This window comes from Condylura cristata, unplaced genomic scaffold (genome assembly GCF_000260355.1).
Source record: "Condylura cristata isolate star-nosed mole 26May11 unplaced genomic scaffold, ConCri1.0 scaffold00005, whole genome shotgun sequence".
NCBI lineage: Eukaryota > Metazoa > Chordata > Mammalia > Eulipotyphla > Talpidae > Condylura > Condylura cristata.
In genome coordinates, this window is record NW_004567106.1 from 58,831,402 (window position 1) to 58,854,377 (window position 22,976).

Consider the following 22,976-nt stretch of genomic DNA (forward strand, 5'->3'; position numbering starts at 1 on the left):
CAAGCCCAACCCCACTGGCCTGTGGCTGTGGGTCTCCATCTGTGTCCAGCTCACAGTAGATGGTCTGTATACATTAGGGGTCATCCACCAAGTAAATGAGTAACGACAGGAGTCAGGTGTGAAGTGGAATGAGGTGGTGTTCGGTCTCTGGGGCTATCCCTTCCCTCCCAAGGCCCTAAACTCTGCTCTTCCTAGCCATTTCCCCCAACCCTCCTCAGGCTCTGGCGGGCCCCACCTAGGTACCTACAGAGGAGCTTGGGAATACTTGATGACCGCTCTTTTCTGATGTCCATGCCTTGGTGTATAAATTGTTAGCATTAAATTTTGCTGCATTTAGTAGAGACCTAAAATAACAATGGTTTTATGAAGACAAAGTTTAAATCTTTGTCACAGCACAAGGCCAGAGATACACAGTCTAGGGCCTTTGTAGAACACAGTTAAACTGTGTGTATTGTCCCCACAGGGTTCCATGAAGCCCTATGGCAGTTGGAAGGGTGGGGTTAGGCCCAGAGGCCTTAGCTGTGAGCTTTGCCTTACTACCTATGTCTGTGAACAAGACACTTATCTTCCTCAAAGCATCAGTTTCCACTGGTAAAATGAAACTTATATCACCTGGTCCAAAAAGATAGATGCGATGTCTCTGTAAAGCCCCTGCGCAGGGCGTGCATGCCGAGGGTGGCCGTGGAGGGGTGAACTTGCTTCGAATTGTGTAATTACTGGGCAGGGCTTGAAAGGCTGGGCACCACCACCTGGAGCCAACCCCTAGTCAAGCATGTGGCCTGTTGCCTCCCCTGGGCCATCTCAGCGGGGCGCCTGGTATTTCTGGGTCCTGCTCCAGTAGCCCAAGATTGAGTCTCATCCTTTTCTAGAATCCGCATGTTAATGGCACTCTCCTCCCCCCAGAAAATTCATTACCAGATTTTTTCTGGTTACAGTTGCTCTCGCATAATGGTGAGCCTCTATTACCCAAACAAAAGAAGAGTTTCACTAGCCCCCTCGCCACTGCTAATATGCACCAGTGGAGGCTTAAAATAAGTTGCAGTTTCTTGAACAGTGAAGTCGAGATGCTAGTGCTGAGTGTCAAGTCCGCCTGAGAGGAGCCGGCCCGTGGGAGAGCGTCTCAGGCCCATCTGACACGAAAGTGATGGGGAGACTGGGGTCCACCCCCTCCCCCTCAGGGCACGCTCACACACGCTCACACTAGTTGAGGTTGCTAGTTGTCTCCAATATCTATTTCTCTCTTCCTGCCAAGTAGCAAAACTCCCAAGTCTTCTGCAGAGGCTGTCCAGAATCAAAGCTCCATTTCCCAGCTTCTCCCAACGAGGTCTGGCCAGAGACTAAATTCCACCACAGAAGTGGAGGTGGACGTGTGTGTGGCAGTTTTCGCGGTGGGTGTCTGTGCCTCTCTCCAGCCCAGTGGCTGAAGTGTGTTCACAGCCGCTGGCGCTGGGTCCCCTTGGATGGCGGGGTGAGGCCTCACCCTAGGGCTGGTGGAGGTGGGAGCTGCAGGAGCCCACTCCCTGAGGACCTTGTGGGCCTGCCATGGCAGGCTGGCCCCCATTATTTGGTGAAAATGTTTACACAGGCAATAAGGTGCAACTAGAGGGAGTTTTAACCCTGTAAGAGTGAAAATGAACACAAAGGGGTGTGAAGTGCGAACTCTTGAATTGCTTACTGTTTTTATTATGTGAGGCTGATGTGAGGCTCTTGTAAATTCACCCTCAAGCAGGTTATTCTTTCCAAAGAACCATGTTCCCAGCAAATGCCCCTGAGTCATTTGTCATTGGGCTTCTCCTGATAGGCTGGAGACAATGAGGGCCTTAGAAAGCACCCAGTGTTTCTGGGTTTGGTAGCCTTTTGTGGGTCCCCTGCCTCTACTGCCTCTCTGTTTGACTTTGGGTAATTTTTTTTTTTTTAAAGTAAAGCGTTCTTATATTTTCTTTTTATTTATTTATTTATGCATGCAGATACAGGTCAGAGGTGCAGGGGTGGTGAGAGGCTTCACCAGAGACAGAGTGGGGAGCAGAATAGGCAGACTAATGAAGTACACTGCTGAGGGGAGCAGCGGGCGGGTCAGGAGAGGTAGGCCGCACCATGTGGGTCACCTATGGGGCAGGGATCCAACTCGCACTGAAGCAGCTGTGGCCAGCTGGCAGTGTTGCATTTAACCTGCTGAGCCACAGGGTGGGCCTCGACTTTGGATAATTTAACTCATCTTCTTGATCTCATTTTTTCTTCTATGAAATTCAGATTTAAAAAAGACATACCTTTGATCAAGCATTATAAATGGCATCTAAACAGATCTCTTATTTCTATTTTCTTGCCAGAACATAAATTATACTAATATTGCCACCTATGGGCAGAAAGTGTTTTACCTGTTTTGATCAACACCCAGATGAAGCAGGACACAGAAAGCAAAGAGAAACTTTTTAGCATCTCCAGAACCTTCATCCTGATATTTACTTACATTTGATTATTATTTCAGACCCATCCACAAAGGCTTAGCATGGATCATTGGTCACAGACTCGAATGCATTTAATGTTAATACCTTTTGCCTCATGTATCTCATCAAAACTTCGCTGCTTAATCAAGTATCTGCATATTATTAATTTTAGAATCCATGGTTCCATGACTTTGAAAGTTTCGAGGCTTCCAGGAGACCTTGGTATAAATTCTCTTTGCCTACAGGCAGATCTGGTTTGAACCCAGACACCCATGAGCTGAACCAGCCACTTCTTGATGCATGGCAACCTCTTTCTACTCTGAAAAACACCTACTCAGTCTTTAATGTCTAGCTTAGGCAACACCTCTTCCAGGGAGCCCTGTTTGTGTTCCTTCAATAGTTTACACTTTCTCTCAAAGCTCCTGCTTCCTAAGTTAGAATGGCCTGTTTAGTTGTTTATCTGTCCAGTTAAACTGTAGGCAACTTGAGAGTAGAGAACATCTAGTGTTCGACCCTGGAGAACGGTGCCTAGCACTGCTCCTGACATATTCTCAGACCTTCTGGAAATGCTGGTTGGATTCAGCTTCCCAGGGGGAGAGCAGGGAAGTCATGAAGCAAGTGGAAACGCCATCAGGAGCACCTGGCTGCTGCGGGAGTCATGCAGAGGAAGGCGACAGCCTCCCTAATATTAGGGAAATAATGAGCACCTTTCTCAACACCTTTAAGGCTTTTGCACATGCATTATCGAATTCGATCTTCATAACAACAGCCTGGAGATAAGTTGTTGCAAAGGATTGCAGTTATGCGCTCGCTTGTGGGTGTCTGGATTCAAACCAGATCTTAGAAGCCCATTGCTTTCTCTGAAGCATGAGATGAAGTCCCATCATCACCATGATGTCCATTTACCCAAGCCCTGGCTTATTGCTCTGCGGTCCTCGGGACACTTCATCATGGTTTTATCGATCAAGCCTTGGCTCTCCCCAAGGGAAAGCATTTTATAAAATATCTCTGGATAATGAATTGTCTTTGACACTGAGAAGCAGAGAGCCAGGGCGGAGAGCAAACCTCCTTTTTATCCACATCATCTGATAATGGGGTGGGTCACAGGGCAGATGGGTATTTCCTGAGAGACCAGCAACATACAAAGTCCGTTTCCTTCTGTTTTCAGGCCCAAGAGACACATCCTGGGTGGAAAAATGCGCTGTGCATCTCTGTGCCAGTTCCTGTGGCTTTGGTCCTATCTGGCCCACATCGAAGCTGTGCCCATCCGAAAAGTCCAGGATGACACCAAAACCCTCATCAAGACGATTGTCACCAGGATCAGTGACATTTCACACACGGTAGGGAGAGTCTGGGAGATCAAGTAGAACAGTGGCCTGGCCATGAGGAAACTAGGCCCTCTGAGGCTGGCTGACGCCTGTACTGGCTCTTTTCATCCCCTCCCTTCCTTACCCTCACTAGTGCCTAAGACTAGAGGGGCCATCGAGGTCCCTATGTCTCATTGGCAGCTGGCCAGACCCCAGCAGCGCCTCTCTGGGCCTCTGGGTCCCCTCCAGAATGTGTTTCCCAGTAAGCATTCTGCCTGGTGGCACTGGCCTCTAGTCCTGTGATGCTTCTCCCCACTACTGCTCCGCCTGCCTTTCACCATCACACAGAAGGAGTCTGCCCTCTTTTACAACAGCTCATTGCATATTTGCAGACAGCCGTCACTGTGGCCCTATATCTTTTCTCTGGGCTCAATAGACCTCAGCCTTCAACCATTGCCCAGAATGTCTCTATTTAGAGTCCAGAAGACTGTCAATCTTACACTTCATTCTTACACTAGCTCCTCAGTATCTATGGTTAAACCTTGTTACATTATCAAGAGTTCAACTCAGTTCTGCCACTGCTTACATAGAGATAGTGTCAGGCTCTACAGATTTAGGGGTTAATCTCCTCCCCAAGACCACCCTCCACTTCAGATGCCATGAGTCAGCTCCTGGCAAGCCTCAAGGAGTCAGCTGACTAACCAGCTACAGATGGGAGCTTCCTGCAAGTCCCTCAGACTTCAGGTGTCCAGCACAAGCCTAGATTATTATCTGTGCTTCTCACCAACTGGTCATAAATCTGGGGTTCCCAGGACACCCTTCTCAGTTACGATTAACTTGCTAGACTGGCACATGAACTCAGGAAACCACTGACTCACTGGGTCGTGGCTTTGCTATCATTCAGGAACGAGAGATGGGAGAGGTGCACAGGGCGAGGTAGAGGCTACACAGCCTCTCCCAACACTCCATTCTCCCTCAGCTTCACATTTTCACCAATGGGGAAACTCTCTAAGCCTTTCCTTTTGGGCCTTTATGGACTCTTTATTACAGAGGCATCACTGACTAAAGCCTTGGCCACTGGCAAGGCACCTGGGGGAGGACCGAGCTTCAGAGAACTGACTTCCTCCATCTTGCTGAACTCTTTTCTCGCTTCCTCCTGCCCAGCAGTCCATCTTGGCCAATTTTCAGATGCTCTTGCCTCCACCGAGGCCAGGGGATGGGACTGAAAGTTCCACCTTCTATTCCTGTTGTTTCCTTGGCAACCAGCCCCTTGCTCTGATGTCTCCAAAAGTTACCTTCATTAACATAGCAAAAGGCACCTTTAACAGTCTTAGAAAATTCCAAGGCTTGGGGGTAATTGTGAAGCAGGGGCTTTGAATGAAAACCAAATATGTGCAGGAAATAGAGAAATATATTGTGATCAACTGAATGCTGTAACTATCTATCTGTCTTTCGTCTATCTCTACACACATGCACACATCCTGTAGATGACAATATCACACTTTACAAGGTCAGATGAGATTCCATCAGACAAAGCAGTGACCCCAAACCAAAAGAATCAAAGCAAACATTCCTTTATTAAAAATCAGCAGTTGTATTTTTTGCACACACACACACACACACACACACACGTTAAAAGCCAGCTCCTTCCTCTGGCAAGGGAGAGACATCCATCTCCTGACAGTACCCTTGTTCCTCAGGGAGAAATTAGAAGGCCAGAGCAGGACAGCTCAGAACTCATAGTCCTGGTCATCTCATGGAGAAAAACCCTTAAGGGTCCTTGTTCTCAAAAGCGCCATTGGGAAGTGCCTGACTTGTATGCTCTTGGTGGGGGTGTGGTGGGGAGGGAGTTGTAGCAGGCAGAGGGGTGGGGTAGAGTTACTGGAGCAGAGCAGTGAAGCTAGACACTGGTGGGGGCCCCACCTTCACTCCTAAAGGGGGTGAGACTTGTTGAAGATCCTGATCAGGACTGAGGCGTCCATGGCAGTGGAAAGGAATGAGAGGGGCCGGGTAAGAGTGTGAACTACATAAGGAGTCACGACTGGTTGGAAACCAGAAATCAGAGGCCAGTGGAGAAGTCAACACCTGAGGTGGGTGGGCTGAAAATACAGCACTGGTGCTTAGGGGAGGACATGATGCCCAAGTTTAAGCTTGGCATTGCCCCCGGGGAACAAGAAATAAGGGCCCTGGTCAGTGCAGAAACGGGGAGGAAGCGGCCATGAGAGGCCACCCCACGCTCCTGCTCCCCGGAAAGCCTGAGGTTAGAGACGGACTTCCCGCCACCTTGCTGAGCTTGCTCTCCCCTTTCTCCTGCACAGCACTCCGTGTCCTCCAAGCAAAGAGTCACTGGCTTGGACTTCATCCCTGGGCTCCACCCTGTCCTGAGTTTGTCCAAGATGGACCAGACACTGGTCATCTACCAACAGATCCTCACCAGCCTACCTTCCAGAAAAGTGATCCAAATAGCTAACGACCTGGAGAACCTCCGGGACCTGCTGCACCTGCTGGCCTCCTCCAAGAGCTGCCCCTTGCCCCAAGCCAGGGGTCTGGAGACCCTGGAGAGCCTGGATGGTGTCCTGGAAGCCTCGCTCTACTCCACAGAGGTGGTGGCCCTGAGCAGGCTGCAGGGGTTTCTGCAGGACATGCTGCGGCAGCTGGACCTCAGCCCTGGGTGCTGAGTCTTGGGTGATTGGAGCAAGGTTCCATCTGCACATTCTGGGGAGCACCGTGACGCCTACACCCACACACAGCTGGAAACTCCCAAGCAACACAGCTGGAAGCACTTATTTATTTATTATATATTTTATTCTGCATGGACTTAAAACAAAACTTTGACTTTTCCAGTCTCTTTGGGGTCAGCCAGGGTAGGGTGCTTCAGGGGTGTTGTTTCCAGCCCATCGACGAGCCCGGCCAAGGCAAACCCAGCGATATGAAATGAGTGACATGAAGACCCTCAAGCTAGTTCTGTCTTAACTGGTTTTGTTTTTACTGTGACTGATGTTTGATCACAGCGTTTGCAGTGGCATTTCCCTGTGCGATCTCCAAAGGCCAGGTTATTTTTAAAAGAAGGTGAATTTGCCAGGTGTCTTATAAAGCTGGGTGCACCCAGAGGTGGGGGACGGGTTAGTAGGAAGGGGAAGAAACCAGATTGTATTTTCTGAATAGCATGTGTCATCGTGGGCACTTTGCAAGGGGTGAGCTCACTTTCACATCTTCTGCAGCCACTTACTGTGGTTCCCATGAAAATACAGAAGGAGATGACTCCTTTGGGGGTTGCAGGTTTCTCCAGATGCCCAAGAGAGAGTGTGGCTTGAAACTGAGGGCTGTTTGTGGGGGCAGCGCTGAGCTCCTCTCCTCGAGCCCACTGCTAGGTGTCTTTCTTGCCAGGGAGTGAGGGTCTTCCACTGGACACGCAAGAGCAAGGGTCTCTGGTGTGAACCGTGAATGCTCCAGGTGAATTCAGGATAGGTTTGGGACATGGCAGTGTCTCTGTTGGAAATTGTGATTCTCACCTGACTGACTTCCAGCTTTCCGACTACAGCCATGTTCCCACCCATTTAGGGTGGAATTTTATTCCAGTGGGAAAGTGGCTTCATAGATCTGGGGCTTTGGCAGGTTGACTGGTGAGTGCAGGGACCCTAGCTCATGCCCAGGGTCACCCTTCCAGCCAGAGGTCCCGTTCAGGGGGGTGAACGAGGAGGCTCTGGTTTCCACATCCTGCCATGGTGACATGGCGAGTGAGCACCACCCTGCAGGTGGTGCGTCTGTCTGGGGAAATTGACACCAAGTGATCAACTCTGAGACTGAGTGCCGACTTCACGCTCAACCCTACTGGTGCTGTGGGCTCCAGAAGCTCACCAAAGAAAGGTCCAAATCCAGCTGTGCCCTCGGGGGCCTCGCTTTGCAGATGCTAGCACCCCACTCAGCAAAGCTGGCATTTCACCACGGCAGATGAGCGGCTGGGACCCACAGTGGTGCTCCACTGGTGGGTAGCGTGCATGGAGGGCTGGTGCCCAGGGCCCGCAGGCTGACCCTGCTTGCACTTGGTAGCATTTTTACTTTCCAGGGCACATCTGCATCTATTACTGAGCAGCCACATTTCTTTGCAGGACAGCTGAGAAATTAAAATTAAGAAAATATGTCAGACCGTGACAGCAAGCAGGTGGTAAGATTAGGATAGAATCCAGGTCCCCTTCTAGTGCCGCATAAACCAAGTAACTCTCTCTGGAGGTAAAAACGGGGTTGGGGAGGGGTGACTGGGAGTGGTTGCTGGCAGGAAGGCTTTGGAGGCAGATTTCGCAGGTGGTAAGGGATATGAGGTGGCGGGAGCGAGGAGGCGGTCTGGTTTGATGCTTTGATGAGCTAAAACACCCAAGAGAAGGTGTGAGCAGTGACTTACAAGAAAGGCAGGGACGAGGAAAACGGGAGGGAAAGGGACATGTTGAAGAAGGCTTGAGAGGCAAATTTTGATCATTGAAGAGATAAGAGTAGGAAGTTCTAGAGCAAGGCTCATGCGGAGCCAGTCAGACCTGGACAACAGTGGCCAGCAGGCCAGCTGAGAAGGCTTAAGACTTTTGCTTAAGAAACCTGACATTCTCATTCTCAGAGTGTGGAACTTCCAAAACAAATGTCTTTTTGTCTTTTTTTTTTTTTTTTTTGTAACTTAAAAAATAAATTCTTTTTGTTTTAAAAAATCCAAATAAATGACCCATCCTCCGACCCTGCTTCTCTGTCGCTTTTTATGGAGGGGCTTTTGGAGGGCTTTTGTGTGTGCCAGGGCACGGCCTGACTGGCCTCCATCCACCGCTGCGGTCAGCTCTGCCCAGGCTTGGCCACAGCCAGCCGCCAGTTATTCAGGCCAAAGGATTCCCCCAAAGCACAGAGCTGGTCACATGAGCACATGCTGCACTAGTGCAGTTCCGCAAAGCAGCCTTGAGAAACACCAAATTATTAAAAAATAATGACAAGCAAGCAAGCAAGCAAAACCAGGCAGCCCAGTAAAGACTCAACCCGTTGTATTAGAATGAAAAGACAGTGGTTTTCTGCTGCTCTCATGGACAACCAGGTGCAGTCCAATCAGCACCTGCATCTGCAAACCCAAGTCCCTAGGAATACTCCGGGGGGTGGGGGTGGGGGGTTGCGTACTTCCATGGGCAATTTCAAGGCCCTCTTCCCAGACAGGTGCTGGTTGCCCTGGAGATTAACTGACACCACGATGACCCAGCTCAGTGTGTAGCTTACAGTAGATGGAAGGGAACCCGCCCTCACAATAGCAACAGGCTTTAAACTCTGATCCAGCCCAGGGAACACAGGACGCAAGTTCACCCCCAGTGGAAGAGATCCAGACCCACCCCTGCCTGTGTACTACCTTAGGTGGGGGATTGGGCAGTGGGGATGGGGTGCTGAGCTACCGAATGAGGGGACAGCACAGACAGGGCACAGGGAAGTCAGCCTAAGGGCAGAAGCGCCTGGCCTCTGTACCAGTCCCAAGTGGCAGACATTCGAGGCAAACCAACTTAAATACAGAGCGAACTCAAGGGGTGGCCATGTTGCTGAGAAGTGCAATCCCTGTTCCATTTCTTACAACATTTTTCTTGGCACTTGTCCCCAGGGACCTGGAAGGTGCTAGTGCTCTGAAGGACCTCAGCACCCCATGGTCTGAGAACAGGCCCTTGGAAACAATGTGTGTGCCCCTTGGGGACTCTGGGGCTGGCTGGGCTGGCTGTTTGCTAAGCAGGTCAAGTAGCCATAGCTGAGACAAGAAGCTACCCCAAGATAACATGCATCCTGGAGCAGGGGCCTGGTGCTGTCAGACTCCCCTTGTGAGGTGACTCCCAGAAACAGAGTGGATGGGCATGTTCTTTAAGCTGTTGGGATTTTTTCCCTCCTCAAGCCTTCCCCCTCCCCCGCTCCCCCCAGCCTCCTCAGGCAGCTCACATCTGCTTAATGGCTGCAGAGTCTGAGGGCAGCGACAGCCATTCAATCACCCAAAGCAGCAGTTCTGCTGAGTCCAGGGAGAAAAATGTCTGGCCAGCCTGGCAGGACCTTCCAGAAGAGCCCAGCCCAGCGGTCTGTGGCTGCATGCAGCCATGATGCTGGAGTCTCCCAAAAGCGATGAGAGCCACTTATCTAGGTTTTTAACATCAGGATCTATGTCCTGTGATGTCTAACCACACAATCCATCGCGATGACTTCAGGGCACTGTCCTCCTCAAAGGACAGGGAGGCTCCGAGATGAGACATGAGACGTAAGCCAGGGGTGGAGACCGCTGCCCAGCCCCCACCTCAACCCCGCTCCCAACTCCAAGGCACCCAACCTCCGAGCAATTCCTTGACCTGGCTCGGCCTCTACCTGTCTTCTGTACAGTGGGATGATTAATAGCAGTCCCCTTCCTCGTAGCCTCTAGATTACATGATGAAATGAGGAGATGCTATCACCCTGCTGACTTCTGATGCCTCTGAGCTCCGCCGCCGCTGTGGTGAACACACAGGTCCCCGGCGCATCCCACGCGCTCCCCCCAGGAGACGCCTCGGGAGCCCCCTCAGCCCCTCACACCCTGCAGTCTCACCCGCGGGGACTGTGGGTCTGTGGGACCACCGCCCTGCCCCCCACCTTCCACAGGTGCTATGTGTGGACTGAGCTCCAAGCACCCATTCCAGTCACCACAGCCTGACTGGATTTTCCTCCCTCTCTGCCCCACTCCCCCTGCTCAAAGCCTTCCAGGGTCACCTCCCAAATTCAACCTATTCCAGAACCCTGGTGTGGGGGCAGCTCCTGGAGAAACCCAAAGGGAGACAACAGAGCACACGGAGAAGCCACGCCCCTCCCCCCAAGAAGACCCTCCCATCCCCAGGGGCCCCCCAGAGAAGAAGGGAATCCGCTTGGGAAAAACTGGGTGTGAGAAAGGGACAGGACAGGAGGAATCTACTGAGATGGGGAAATGGGGAGGTTAAGGGAGAAAGAAGAGGCGCCTGAAAAGAGAGGAAATGATACACATGTGTATATAAAGTTAAGCATTGCCTGCCCCGGTCCTTTCAGACTGCTATTCCACACACGCAATGAGTGGCTTATAAGCAGGAATTGTATTCCTCACAGTTCTTGAGGCTGAAAGTGCAAGATCAATGTGCCAGGATTGAGTGTGAACCTCTTTGCTGGCTGATAGGCTGAGTGTTTTCAGCAAGTCTTCTCGCCGTGAAAGGGCTGAGTAAACGCTCAGGCGTATCTTCTACAAGGACACTAATCCTACTCATCAGTCTCCACGCCCATAACCTGATTGCCTCCCACCTCCTAAGACCATAACCCTGGGTATTAGCATCTGACACATGAATTTGGGGGGGACGCAGTCAGTCTCCAGGCATTGCCTTATGATAAGAATTGATGAGAGGCCTCATCAAAGGAGCCTCAATTACTGAATATTTTCTGCAAAAAAACCCGGGTGTTTTGGGTACAGCAATGGAATCTAATAATGGCTGTTCTTCCGCCCCCCTGAGCTCCCACCGCCCCCGGCATACCGGGGTGTGACCATGCGCAGTGGGGCTCACTGCACCCTCCCACCCAGGCATGAGCCTCTGCCCGCAGGGTCGCCTGGCCAGCTCCTGGCTGCAGTGCCTGGCACAGGGTGGAGACTCCCTTTTTATGTAGTCTCAAATAATTGAGCAAAAAGCCTGAAAACAGTCCTAGCCGCTAAAGGTTAAACTTGTTATTAGAATTCTGTTCGATCTAAATTTGTTCAGCAAACCTCTTATCTTTTAATTCAAACATACAGGTCCAAAGCACCCGTAAAAGACAACTTTGAGACAATGACAGAGATTTGCTGGTAGATTCTGTTTTAGATGATGATAGGATTCGATTTTATTAGCTGGCACGATGGTTCATTTTCCTTTTTGGTAGTTAATTATTTTTAAATGCCTCCTTACTCACTAGCAATTTAAACAAATAGTGTAGGGTGAAATGCAGAGTTGCCTGGTATTTGCCTTAAAATAGATAAAGAGACATACACAGATGCATATTCGTCAGAGGTGAGAGAAATAAGATCAGCAAAATGTTGGCCATTATTCAGGCTGGGTGATAATTACAGTACAGCTTATTACGCCCGTCCCTCTACTTACTGGGGTGAAATTTCCAGAATCAACATTTTGAGGTGCCTTCAGCTCAGCTCTCCACTGCCCCTGGCTTCCTGTGTTCTTGGGAAGGAAGGAAAGGGGGGGGGTGCGGGGAGGGAGGTGGTGAGAAAATGATGTGGAGCTGATTTGTATTTAACTTTACATTTGATTTCACAGCCTGGCAGATGTCCCAGGGCCTTGGGGGTACAGCAGACTGTCTGTGTGGGTGTGAAACAGTGAACTAAAACAGAGATTTAGCAAATCAAACAAGGAGTGAGTAGAATAGCCAGCTGCAAGATGCTGGGGAAAAAAGTCCAAGGAGCAGAAATCTGCTCACCCCTGTTCTGCCTCGAGGTGTGCCATGAAGTCATATAACTCCCGCCACTTTGAGTTATCCCTCCATATTCAACATGCTGTGTGCAGAGAAATGATCGCTCTGGGTCTGGTTAGTAAAGTCTCGCCACGTGGAGAAGATGGGAGAGAGAGAACAGACCAACAGGTAGAGTTTGGCAGAAGACAACTTGGGTTCAATCTCACCTCTAGAGCGGCCCCACAACAGAAGAGCTGTGGGGAGGGGACAGCTCCCAGGAGCCACACATCTGGTCTGTCCCCTCCCCATGGCCGCAGCCATGTGACAGCTAAGCTTTGCCCAATGGGCAAATAACAATATCGGAACAGAAGCAGGGGAAGAACTTGCACCTAAGGCTTGTCCTCTCCCAGTGCCGGAAGACTGGCCATGATGGAGCAAGCCCAGCCTGGCTCCAAGAAGAGCCACGTGTGGCCAGAACCCCCAAACATCCCAGCTACATTAAGCATGTTTTAAATTTTCTATACTTTGATGCTCTGATGTTTGGGGGTTGTTGGCACTAGAGTATACCCCTCCCCGAGTTGGCTAATTCCTAGAGGCAACAAGCAGCTGTCCAGGGAGCATGCTTTTTAAATGCAGACCCATCAAACGACCAGTCATGGCTCCACACTGTGAACCCCACTCCACTGCCCTCTTCTGGACCTGGTAACTGGGGTCCAGGTACCAGACAACTAGTGGCAGTCATTGTACCCCAGATGTTGCTGCCTCTGCTCCAACTGGCCACCCCCAAGCCTGCTTGCTCTTCCTTGCCTTTCTCATGTGGTTGAACCAAACCACATTAACTGGAACCTCTTTCTGGCTCTCAGCTCTGCCGCGTCCGGCTAATCGGAGCCGAGTCCGGCGAGGGACGATGAGGTTAAAGAAAACACAGGACGCCGAGGTTCTTCATCCAGGAGTCTGGTTTATTTCCAGCGATCCCTTTATATACCATTAGGCAGTAGGAGTGGAAGATTAAGGCGGGAAAGGAGGAAGTAGGGATTTTCTCTTGCCACACCGCCTGCAGCTGCCAGATGCTGACACTCCCTTACAAGGGAGTGTGCTAGGGCAGAGAAAGGTCAGGTCGTCCCTGTAGCATCTTAGGCAGATAAACACAAGTCTGTGATGGCTTTATCGGCCGATCACCTGGCCGCCTTGACACGCACAACAGGGGGCACATCCCCCGGAGCCCTGGGGGTAGTGTGCTAACTCGGCACCAACAAGCTCTGTGCTTCAATGCTGGCATCATTCTTAGGGGGCCAAAACTTAACCAGGCTTATATATAAGCTTGGCAATAACTCAGGAAAGAGCATTTCTTTTTTCTAATGTTTCCAGCAAAGTCCTGGGGCTGACTCTCATTGGCCTAACCTGAACCAGTAGCCTCTTACAAAGCCAATCCCAGGTCCTCCATGGTGGTACAATGGGTTAAAGTGCAGCACTATGAGGCTAGCTGTAGCTGCTTCAGCAAGAGTTCGATCCCTGGCCAGGGAGTTGACCCACATGGTGCAGCAGACCTCTCCTGTCTCTCCCGCTTCTCCCCTCAGAAGTGTATTTCAGTACATCTGACTGTTCTGCTCCCCACTCTGTCTCTGGTGAATCCTCTCACTGCCCCTGCACCTCTGGCCTGTACCCCAGTACTGTATGTATTAAAAAAAAAAAAAAAACAACCCCTGCAGCCAGGAAGATGAAATGCTCTGATTTGATATAAATCATCCCTGAAACTGGGGGGAGGAAGTGGAAGGAGCAGTGTTCAAAGAAAAAAACAGCCTTTATTACCAAAATGAAGGAGGAATGGATTCTGGGAAGGTGGAAGCATCAGACAACCCCTTTAGGGTGTGCTCTGCTCCTCTTTGCTTCTCTGATTCCTGACAGCCTTCCAGAGCCTCTTCTTCCTGAGAGTGGTAAGAGAGATTCACTCTGACCCTTTTCTTTTGAAGAACCCAAACCTACTGTCATTGGCTCTTAACTTCAACCACCCAGCATTAAATAAAAAATAATGTTTGACCTCAGACTTGAAAGAGTGGGGTAATTACCCTTGCCTCTCAGAGCTTCCAATACAATTGGGGCTCATTTTCTAAGGGTTCTACTGAATTGGCTCTTGATATAAAGTCATCCAAATTGTCATTGCTTTTGTTGGGGTTATTTTTTTAGTCTCTCTGCTTTGTCTGGGGTCACACTTTTCCATTAGGAAAATTGGTTCCTTCCTCCCTCCTTTCTAATGGAGTCCATGTGCTCACACTCTATATTGTGAGGCATGGCTGTTCTGGGCGCTTGAACTGCAGATGATGATCATAACGGTCCCCTGCAGTGGATAGCACCTTGCCATCAAGGACTTTTACATGTTTTATTGTATGTATCCCGCAATGACCAGGATGGAGGAGTCTTGCCCTCTTTTCTTTTGTAAAGGGAAGGAGACTCAGAGCAATTAAGTGACTGACTGAAGTTCACAAAACTGCTGTTGCCTTGGGTAGTAGGAAAATATTGGCTAGGAATAAGCAAGGTTTATTCAAACTTTATTTATTTAACAAGATTCCACTCTATTGTTGTAAAGCTAATCAGGTCTAACTTCTCAACAGCTGAGTACAGAGGACAATGGGGGTTTGCAAACTACGGTAGCTTAGCAGGATCAAAACATACACAGAGGTGGCCTGACTGACTCTGCGTTAGCACTTGGGGTCACCCACCAGCAGCCCCAGGAGATCCAGCCCACTGGAGAGCAGGTCTTGTGTCTAGACAAGCAGGCAGGAGCCCACTCGGTGGCTCAGCTCTACTGTAGACTCTCCCCACCCCACCCAGGCCCTTCTCTCCTCAAGGGGGTGGCTGTTGGGTTGTGGACGAAACTGGGCACAGAGAAGTGTCAGAGCAGGGGGAAATTTCCCCACCCTCTCTGTTCTTCTTAGGCTGGACAAGCCAGCAAATTAACATCAGACAGATTAGCAGAAGAAAAGAACAAATTCAATGACATATATATGGCTGTAAATTTTAAAGCAAGTGGGGTAAACAAAGGATTTATATTCTGAGCTGAAAAATGGGGTAGAAGCCTGGGACATCAAGGAAGGAGGACAGGTCCACAAGATAAGCAGGGGATGACTTCATAGGACAAAACCTTGCCTCTAGGTGTTTGTGCAGCCTTGAGATAGGTTTCTCCGATAAAAAGGTTATTTCTGGGGATGTCCCTAAATCTAGGTAATCTGCATTCTTTAAGTTTTTCCTGAGGCCCACAGGGCCTTAGCTGACCTTGGTTCTACGTGCCACAAGGTGACATGTATTGGGGGGGGATCTGTTCTGGACACCTTGGAAAAAGCCTGTCCACACATTTTGAGAAGTCCGGGTCTATAGAGAGGCTGGTGGTGGGTCCGGGGCGTGCTGGGGTAATCTCAGGTGGGTGGAAACTACAGCCAATGGCCTGGGGACTTCCCTCCCACAGGTCCTCTCCTTCCAATCCTGTCGCTTGCCCTTTGCCTCTGCCTGTTCTCTGAGTTGAAAAGCCTGGGCAAAGAGACCCTACTAGTCCTTCGTGGTGCCACCACAGAAAATTTGTGGACAACTCACAAATTCTGCTCTTTTATCAAAGAAAAGACAGAATCAAGGTGCCCAGGGGAGACAGGTCATCTGTGGTGGGAGGGACAGCCTCTGTGGAACAGGGGGAACATCCTCCCCACTACTAGAAACCTTCAGGCACCTCTTCATGATGCAGACAGTGTCTGTAAACCAGAGGGAACCCAGGTAAGCGGCCCCCACCCAAGTGGGCCTGACTACACTCTCCCAACCATGTCTGTGGCAGGCACGAGAGCTCAGAAGGACTGAATGGCCAGAGGAGAGGTGACTAGTGTCAGAGCACTCTGACACACCTACTCTACTGGTTCCAGGTCCCCACCCTGGGGTCTTGGGGGGTCAAAGCGCTTTGCAGAATTGTCTGAGGTGAATGAGGCGAGAAGGGAAGGGACCACCCAGCAAGATCTGCCCTGCCTGGCCTGGGCCAAGCCTTCCCTAAGTATAAAGCTGTGTACCGCTGGGACACTTCCATTCTAGAAGGTTCTGCCAGGCAGCAGAGAAATAGCAGATACGGCAACTCATCCATTTGAAAGGATTTGTTTTTCTCCTGTAGGAGAAAAGCCCAAGCACATCTTTTCCCAATTGGCATATCTACAATTACCCACCCTCCATAGTGGAAAAAGAATGGCAGGATTAATCAAATGACATCACTCTGGGAACCCAGTGCATCCCAGCACCAATCTTTTTGAAGTGCCCCATATGGGAAGATACAAATTCAATTTGTCTTGTCGAGGGGAAAAATGAGTTTTAAATATGTTGAATCAAAAATGCTATGTACCAGACATTAGTGATCCAAAACAAATGCCTAGGGAGAAAAATTACACTGAAAATGTTAAGAATTCAGGTTGCCAGAGAACTAGGAGTTGGTGCTGCAACCCAGGCACAGAATATCCACCCTGGACACCCACAGGACCCAGACTAGTCCAGAAGGAAAGAGCTCCTGGTTCCTAAGGCTGTGCTGAAGAGCTTCCCTCAGTGACACTTCCTGCCTGCCCCCCCAGACTGGCAGCTTCAACACCCTCCCGCTAGGCTGGGTGAACTCTGGGCCCCCCGGGGAGCCTTGCTGCACAGAAAGAGGTGGGGAAGGGCTGGGAGACCGAAGAGACTGGTTTCCACTGGCTTATGTCAGCACTGGTTGTCCTCCAAGCCAAGCTGGTGAAGTGGAAAGCTTTGTAGCAGGTACAGGTGTCATGGACTCCGCCCCCACTCCAGGTACTGGAACTACTAATCCCATCAATACCAAGGAGAAGCATGCTGGAGCATGAGGGAGGAGTTGAACAGCCAGGTTGGGATAAAACCGGACATGTGTGCTCTGGGGGGGGTCTCTTGACCTGGTGGTTCGCGGCTGGTCATTTTGGCTCTCGATTGGTTTTCAGTGTGCTATTGAGTCCAAGTCATCAGAACTGGTAGGACATTCTAACTAACTTGTATTTCTCTCTCTCTTTCCCTGGGTTGTTCCTTTACCTTTCTCCTTGTAAATAAATCCACACTTTTCTGTGTGTGTCCATAATACGACTGAATCTTAATACGACTGAATCGCATGGGTGAGGACCCACTGACAGGCAACCCAATTCACACCGGGGTGCCCTGTAACAGTAGCTGGCTTGTACCCACAGTTTAGTCATTTCCCCTCTTCCTTCACTAGTCTTTCAGTTCATAAAACAAAGAGTGAGATTTAAATGGCATCCTGGTCTCTTTAAATTCCATGGTTAAGTATTTTCCTCTTGCCCTCTCTTTCCAGAGTCTGTAGACTGTTGAATAAGAGCACAGTCTTTCAAATCAGTCTGTACCGGTGTGAATCCGAGCTCTGCTGCTTTCTGACTGTGTGGCTTTGCTCTAGTCACTTAAACTCTCTGCACTTCCATTTTGTCTTTTGTAAAAGGAAGATAATAGCATTTATTTCCTAACAATAAGCTAAGGTGGTGTGTGCAAAGTGTTCGGAGCAGCTCCTGGCATGTAGCTATTGTTTATGGAGCAACTACTGTTTGCTGGGCTCCCTACTGGACCCTGGAGATCCAGAAATGAGTCGGTATTTTCACCAAGCAACGTTGCCCAGGAAAGCCCTCTCAGGGTCACTGTGCATGCCCCCAAGGATGGGTTGGGCCTGGCATTCTGTTTTGCATGGGCTTGGGCCTGGAGCAAATTCCCTGCAGATCACACAGACTGATCCACTTTTTTCCATTCCTGCTCCTTCCTGTTTTCCAGCTCCTGATTCTACTTGAGGAGGTCTAATTTCAAAAATAATGGAAACAAATTAAATCTCCTACATTAGAGACTTTTCTTCTCCCTCAGCCTGTCTTGCTCTAGTCTTCTCCGCAGTCTCCACTTGGCCTGTTTGGGGAGCGACGCGTTCCCTCAGTGCCTCCCCGCCCTCCTAGAACACACTCTGGCCTCGCTCTTCCTAGAACTGACACAGCAGTGATCTCCTTGGTTAGTGAGAACACTGGCTGTGAGAACATTCCACTCCGTTGTCCCAGGGGAAGGGGGTGGGAACCAAAGAAGTGGCTCAGTTCCTGCACTGCCAGCGGAGAAGGTAGCGGGCATTCATCGGGCACTGCCCAAGGCAGCCGCATCCCTGCCCAGAAGGATGAGTGAGCAGCTGCTGTCTCGGGGGTCAGCTGAGACCTGGGGAGAAGGAGGTGCTAGCCCAGAATGGGCAGCCCCCAGGGGTTCCGTGCAGCCTATTGGAGTGTGAGCTGCCCTGCCCAGCCTTGCCTGGCCAGGAGGGCTGGTTGATGGATGCCTTTAATAGACACGTTGGGGAACTGGCAGGCCAAGTGTTTATCACAAAAGCACACTGGCTGCTTAAGGAATTCCCAAATCTCTTGCTAGAGACTAGATTGTGCACAAACATTTCTAGAGGAATCCTGGGGCCTCTTTTGCTATTCTGCTCTTCCTTGGGTGACCAGGCGGTGGGAGGGATAGGGGAGGAGTGCAAAAGGCAGCCTTTGGCCAAGTCCTGGTAGTCTCTAGGTCAGGCCGATTCAATTATGGCAACAGAGGCCTAGGATGAGGAGCTCTCAGCCATTTCTTGAATGCCTACTGTGTGCCTGCACTGTGCCAGCTTCCAGAGAAACAAGAGCAAATAGAAGAGCTGAGAGTGGGCAGACAGCTGCACAGAGGGACATGGCGTGGGGGGGGTCGCCCAGAGCTGGAAAACACGGGTGATTTTTGGGTGCTGGCCCCTCTACTATTCCTCCTCTACTCCCTCACATCTGCAGGAGGTGATAGTCCTTTACCCCATTTGTGACTAAGAAAGCGTTACTTCCAATATGGTTTGTTTAAGGCAGAAATTGTTGAGGGCCCCAAACCCTCCAATAGTAAAAGTGGTTGAGGAATGCAAAGTGTTGGGCATCCTGACAGATCCGGGGAGCAGGAGGCAGTGGGGAGCGTGGTTCAAGCTGGCCTGTCTCGGGGTGGAGGGGGCCTCTTGTTGGGTGATTTGGGGCAGTCATCAAAGCTCTCCAGCCTGTCCCTCCGGGTTTCTCTGCTGTTTAGATGACCTAAAGTGGGGGGGCACCACTGGTGGGTCCCCCTTTTGGGGTCTCCCTGTCCTCATCCACAGTAGGAAGTCCTTCCTCCGCACATGGGATGTGTGGGCTTGCTGCTGTTTGGTGGAAGTTCACAGCGAGAATAATACAATGTTTAATGAGGACAAACAGCTGAGAAAGGACCCTTGGGTGAACTCTGTGTGTGTGTGTGTGTGTGTGTGTGTGTGTGTGTGTGTGTGTGTGTGAAGGGAATGTCTTTGTGAGTGTCACATTCCGTCACCCCACACTAAGCATCTGAGAAGGCAGCTTCAGGCCCATCTAAAACAGGCTAGATGTGAACCAGGTTGCCAGGAGATGTGGGCAGGGGAGGCCTTGGGTTTCTGATGCCTGACTGCCAGTTATTTCAACTGATTTAACCCAGATTTATGGCGGCTGCGGGTCCCTCCTCCTCTCCCCAGATACAGCCATGAGGCTGGTCCTCCTGCCCCCTCCTGGTGCCTTTACCACCGGGAGGTGCTAGGCCCAGACATGAAACTTCAACTCTGCTGGCAGAGACCACCCATGGGCATCTTCAAGGTCCAACAGGTCCCCCCCTCCTCCCTTAGACTGCCCTTAGACACCAAGCCCAGCTGGAAGGAGCTAGCAGGAAGCAAGGTTCCCAATTCAGGGACACCGCTGGAGTCTGAGACGGCTGGCAAGGGCCCCCCATTGGGATCCCAGACATCTGGATTCTAATCCTGATGCCCGATGCCCTGGACAAACAAGCTCATGTGTCTGGGCTCCTCAGAAAATCCATCCGCTGGGCTCCATTTCTTAGGTCTGTTCCAGATTTACTCTTCATTAGTATGGTTCCGCTGTGTTCAGTGGGAGGATCCCCAGTCAATCACCCAGAAGCCACAATAATTTGCCTCTGAGCCAACATGCCAACATAACACATTTTATTTCGGGTGCTGACTCAGGTCTGTGGGTAGTAGCTGTCCAGAGTGCAGTGCTGAGGCGAAATGGAAGTCTTATCTGGGTCCAGCAGGAGACAGGATGGTTTGGGGTTAAAAGCTGGGCTTGGATGCAGCTGCCCGCTACTCACCAGCTGTGAGATTTGGGCAAATTACTCAATCTCAGCTCAGGAGATGGTAGCGCCTGCCTCCCGGGGTTGGTTACCATGAAGAATGAGAAAACGCGTGTAATGTCCTGGCACCGGGTCTGGCTCCTAATCACCGCTGGGCAGGGCTGCGCCCGCGCTGCATTGTGGGGTGGGCGAGGGCGCCCCAGGGAAGCGCCAGCAGAGAGGACTGCCCATCCGCCGGGCATGTCCCTCAGGTTCCAAGGATGGAGCTTCGCTCTTCGCCCACCCCGTTTCTCCTAGCAAAAGAGGTTAAGAATCTCAAGGGACTAGAATCCAGTCGGAGGAGAAGGGCCGATCCCCAAAACCCTTTGAAACCGCTGAGTCGCTTCTTTCCTTCTGTTTATGTCCTAGGCAGGTGCAGGAAGGGAGGTGTGGAGGTTCATGTCCAGAAATGCTTTTGCACCTCTTTCTGCGCCCCTGCTCTTTCTAGAAGGCAGGGCCTGGGGGTAGTTGCCTCTCCTCGGAAAGGGTGCGGGAGGCGCGGAAACCTCCCGCGGCGACCGGTGTTCCCCGGGATCCCCGCGCGGGCTTGTGCAGGCAGCTGGCCCCGGGTCCGCGTTACCGCGCCCCCCGCAGGATCGCAAACGCGCCCGCAGCCCGCCGCAGCCCGCGGGCGCCCAGCCACGAGCTAACTTGTTGGGTCTGGGGAGAGAATTCCACCCGCTCAGCAAATTTCCCTTTATTGTTGGTTTAGTCTCTTGGCTTTCTTCCCCTTTTCTTTTATCCGTCTTCCCTTGAGTCAGCAATGCTGAGCACAGCGAAGCTACGGTGAAGAATGGGGAGACAGGCGCCCCGGCGCCCCCTGGTCCTTTGCCTTGCAGCCCCACCAAGCGGGGACTGGAGCTTCTGACCTTCTGAGAGTTGAATTCCCCCCTTGAGGACTACGGGTAGGAGAGCACTGACCCGGGAGTGCAGGGGGCGGGGGTCGGGCGGAACAACAAACTAATCATCAGAGTAGAGCAAACCAGTACTTTTTCATCTGAGCATAAAGATCGAAAGAGGCATTTGGAAGGTCTCTGCCCACAAAAATATTGCCCTACATACAGGTCTAAAAGCCTACCAGTGTTGCCAGAAATGCCCAGTCCTGCTGCCTGTCACTACCAAAAAGCAGAGACAAGAACTGAATCCATAACTGCTTTTACTTTTCAGATCCCTGGCTGTGGATCTGAGAAACCCCCGGCAGGTTACCCTGAAGAAGCCCAGCTGCCTCAGCACCAGGTCTGAGATGATAGACTGTCACAGCATTCCATGGAGACCCTTCTAGCAGCTCATCTCAAGCTGAGATTTTTGTTAAGATTTATTTATTTACGCATACAAGAACTGGGGTACAGGCCAGAGGTATGGGGGGTGGGAGGACTCATCAGAGACAGAGTGGGGAGCAGAACAGGAAGACTGATTGAAATACACTGCTGAGGGGAGCCGCAGGGAGACAGGAGAGGTCTGTCTGCTGTGTGATGGGGGTCAGCTGCCCTGACCCGGGATTGAACTCGTGCTGCAGTGGCCTCAGATAGCTTCATAGTGCTGTGCTTGAACCCCTTGTGCCACCAGGGAGGGCCTGAACTGGGCTTTTATAATGAGTAATAAGTCAATTCATTGTTTTTTTTTTTTTTTGAGGCTTTTTATTTTTAAGATTTATTTATTTATACAGAACTAGGGTACAGATCAGAGGGGCAGGGGCAGTGAGAGGCTTCACCAGACACAGAGCGGGGAGCAGAACAGGCAGATCAATGAAGTACACTGCTGAGGGGAGCAGCGGGCGGGTCAGGAGAGGTCTGCCACATGTGGGTCACCTCCAGGGCCAGGGATCGAACTTGCACTGAAGTGGCTGCAGCTGGCTTCCAGTGCTGCATCCTACCATGCTGCGCCACCAGGGAGGGCCAGCCAATCAGTTTATCAGAATAGCCCATTTCAGTTGATGTTCCTGGTATTCGTCATGTGACCTTCAGCCCCCAGAACTTGTCATCACCCTTCTGGCTATCTTGACCCTGGAACAGCTGAAACCTCAATGATGCATCTTCAGGCATCATCAGGGCAGGGCTCTCAGCTCAAAGCAAGAGTTTCATCTAACACTCACTCGTGCTGCCTTGCCATGTGTGCGCCTGCCCTTCCTCCCCAGCTCCCTCTCTCAGTATTCAATAGAAGCAAAATCCCATGTACTAATTGGGATAGGTTTGTACTAAAATGTATTTGTTGCTTATCTGGGATATACTTAGATTAAACCATGGCCCTCTGGTTTTCTGTAATTCAAGTCAAATTGGGTGCTTTACTTTTGCTAAATCTGGAGATCCTAGCCTGTGGGGCCTGTATTGAGGCTGGTATTGAGGCTGGAGAGGGGCCTCCCCCACCTAGAAATGTCCTCTCCAAGGACAACCACAGAGCCCCAACTGTGGGGAACCCCCAGATGCTCCACTTCTGTTCCACTAAGTACAGCCACCTGGATCTCGTCTTCCTCTCTCAGTGCTATAGCCTATGCCCAAATTCATAAGCCCTGTCTCACACCCCCAAGTGAGGCCCAGAGTCAGCCTTCTAGAATGTGCAAAGGGAGTCCCTAGGCATGCAGGCCTAAGTGAGCCAATCCCTCTGGGAGGTACAAAGCTTGGACTTATTCCCA

The 22,976-nt window shown here is 50.9% G+C and overlaps 1 protein-coding gene across 1 annotated transcript; it reads left to right on the forward strand.

Moving 5' to 3' along the window:
• The first annotated feature begins 3,618 nt into the window (after nucleotides 1–3,618).
• LEP (leptin) lies at nucleotides 3,619–6,436 on the forward strand. Its single transcript, XM_004677003.1, has 2 exons — nucleotides 3,619–3,784; nucleotides 6,070–6,436. The coding sequence occupies exons 1-2, from the start codon at nucleotides 3,641–3,643 to the stop codon at nucleotides 6,427–6,429; spliced, it is 504 nt and encodes a 167-aa protein (XP_004677060.1). The 5' UTR covers nucleotides 3,619–3,640; the 3' UTR covers nucleotides 6,430–6,436.
• The last annotated feature ends 16,540 nt before the right edge of the window (nucleotides 6,437–22,976 follow it).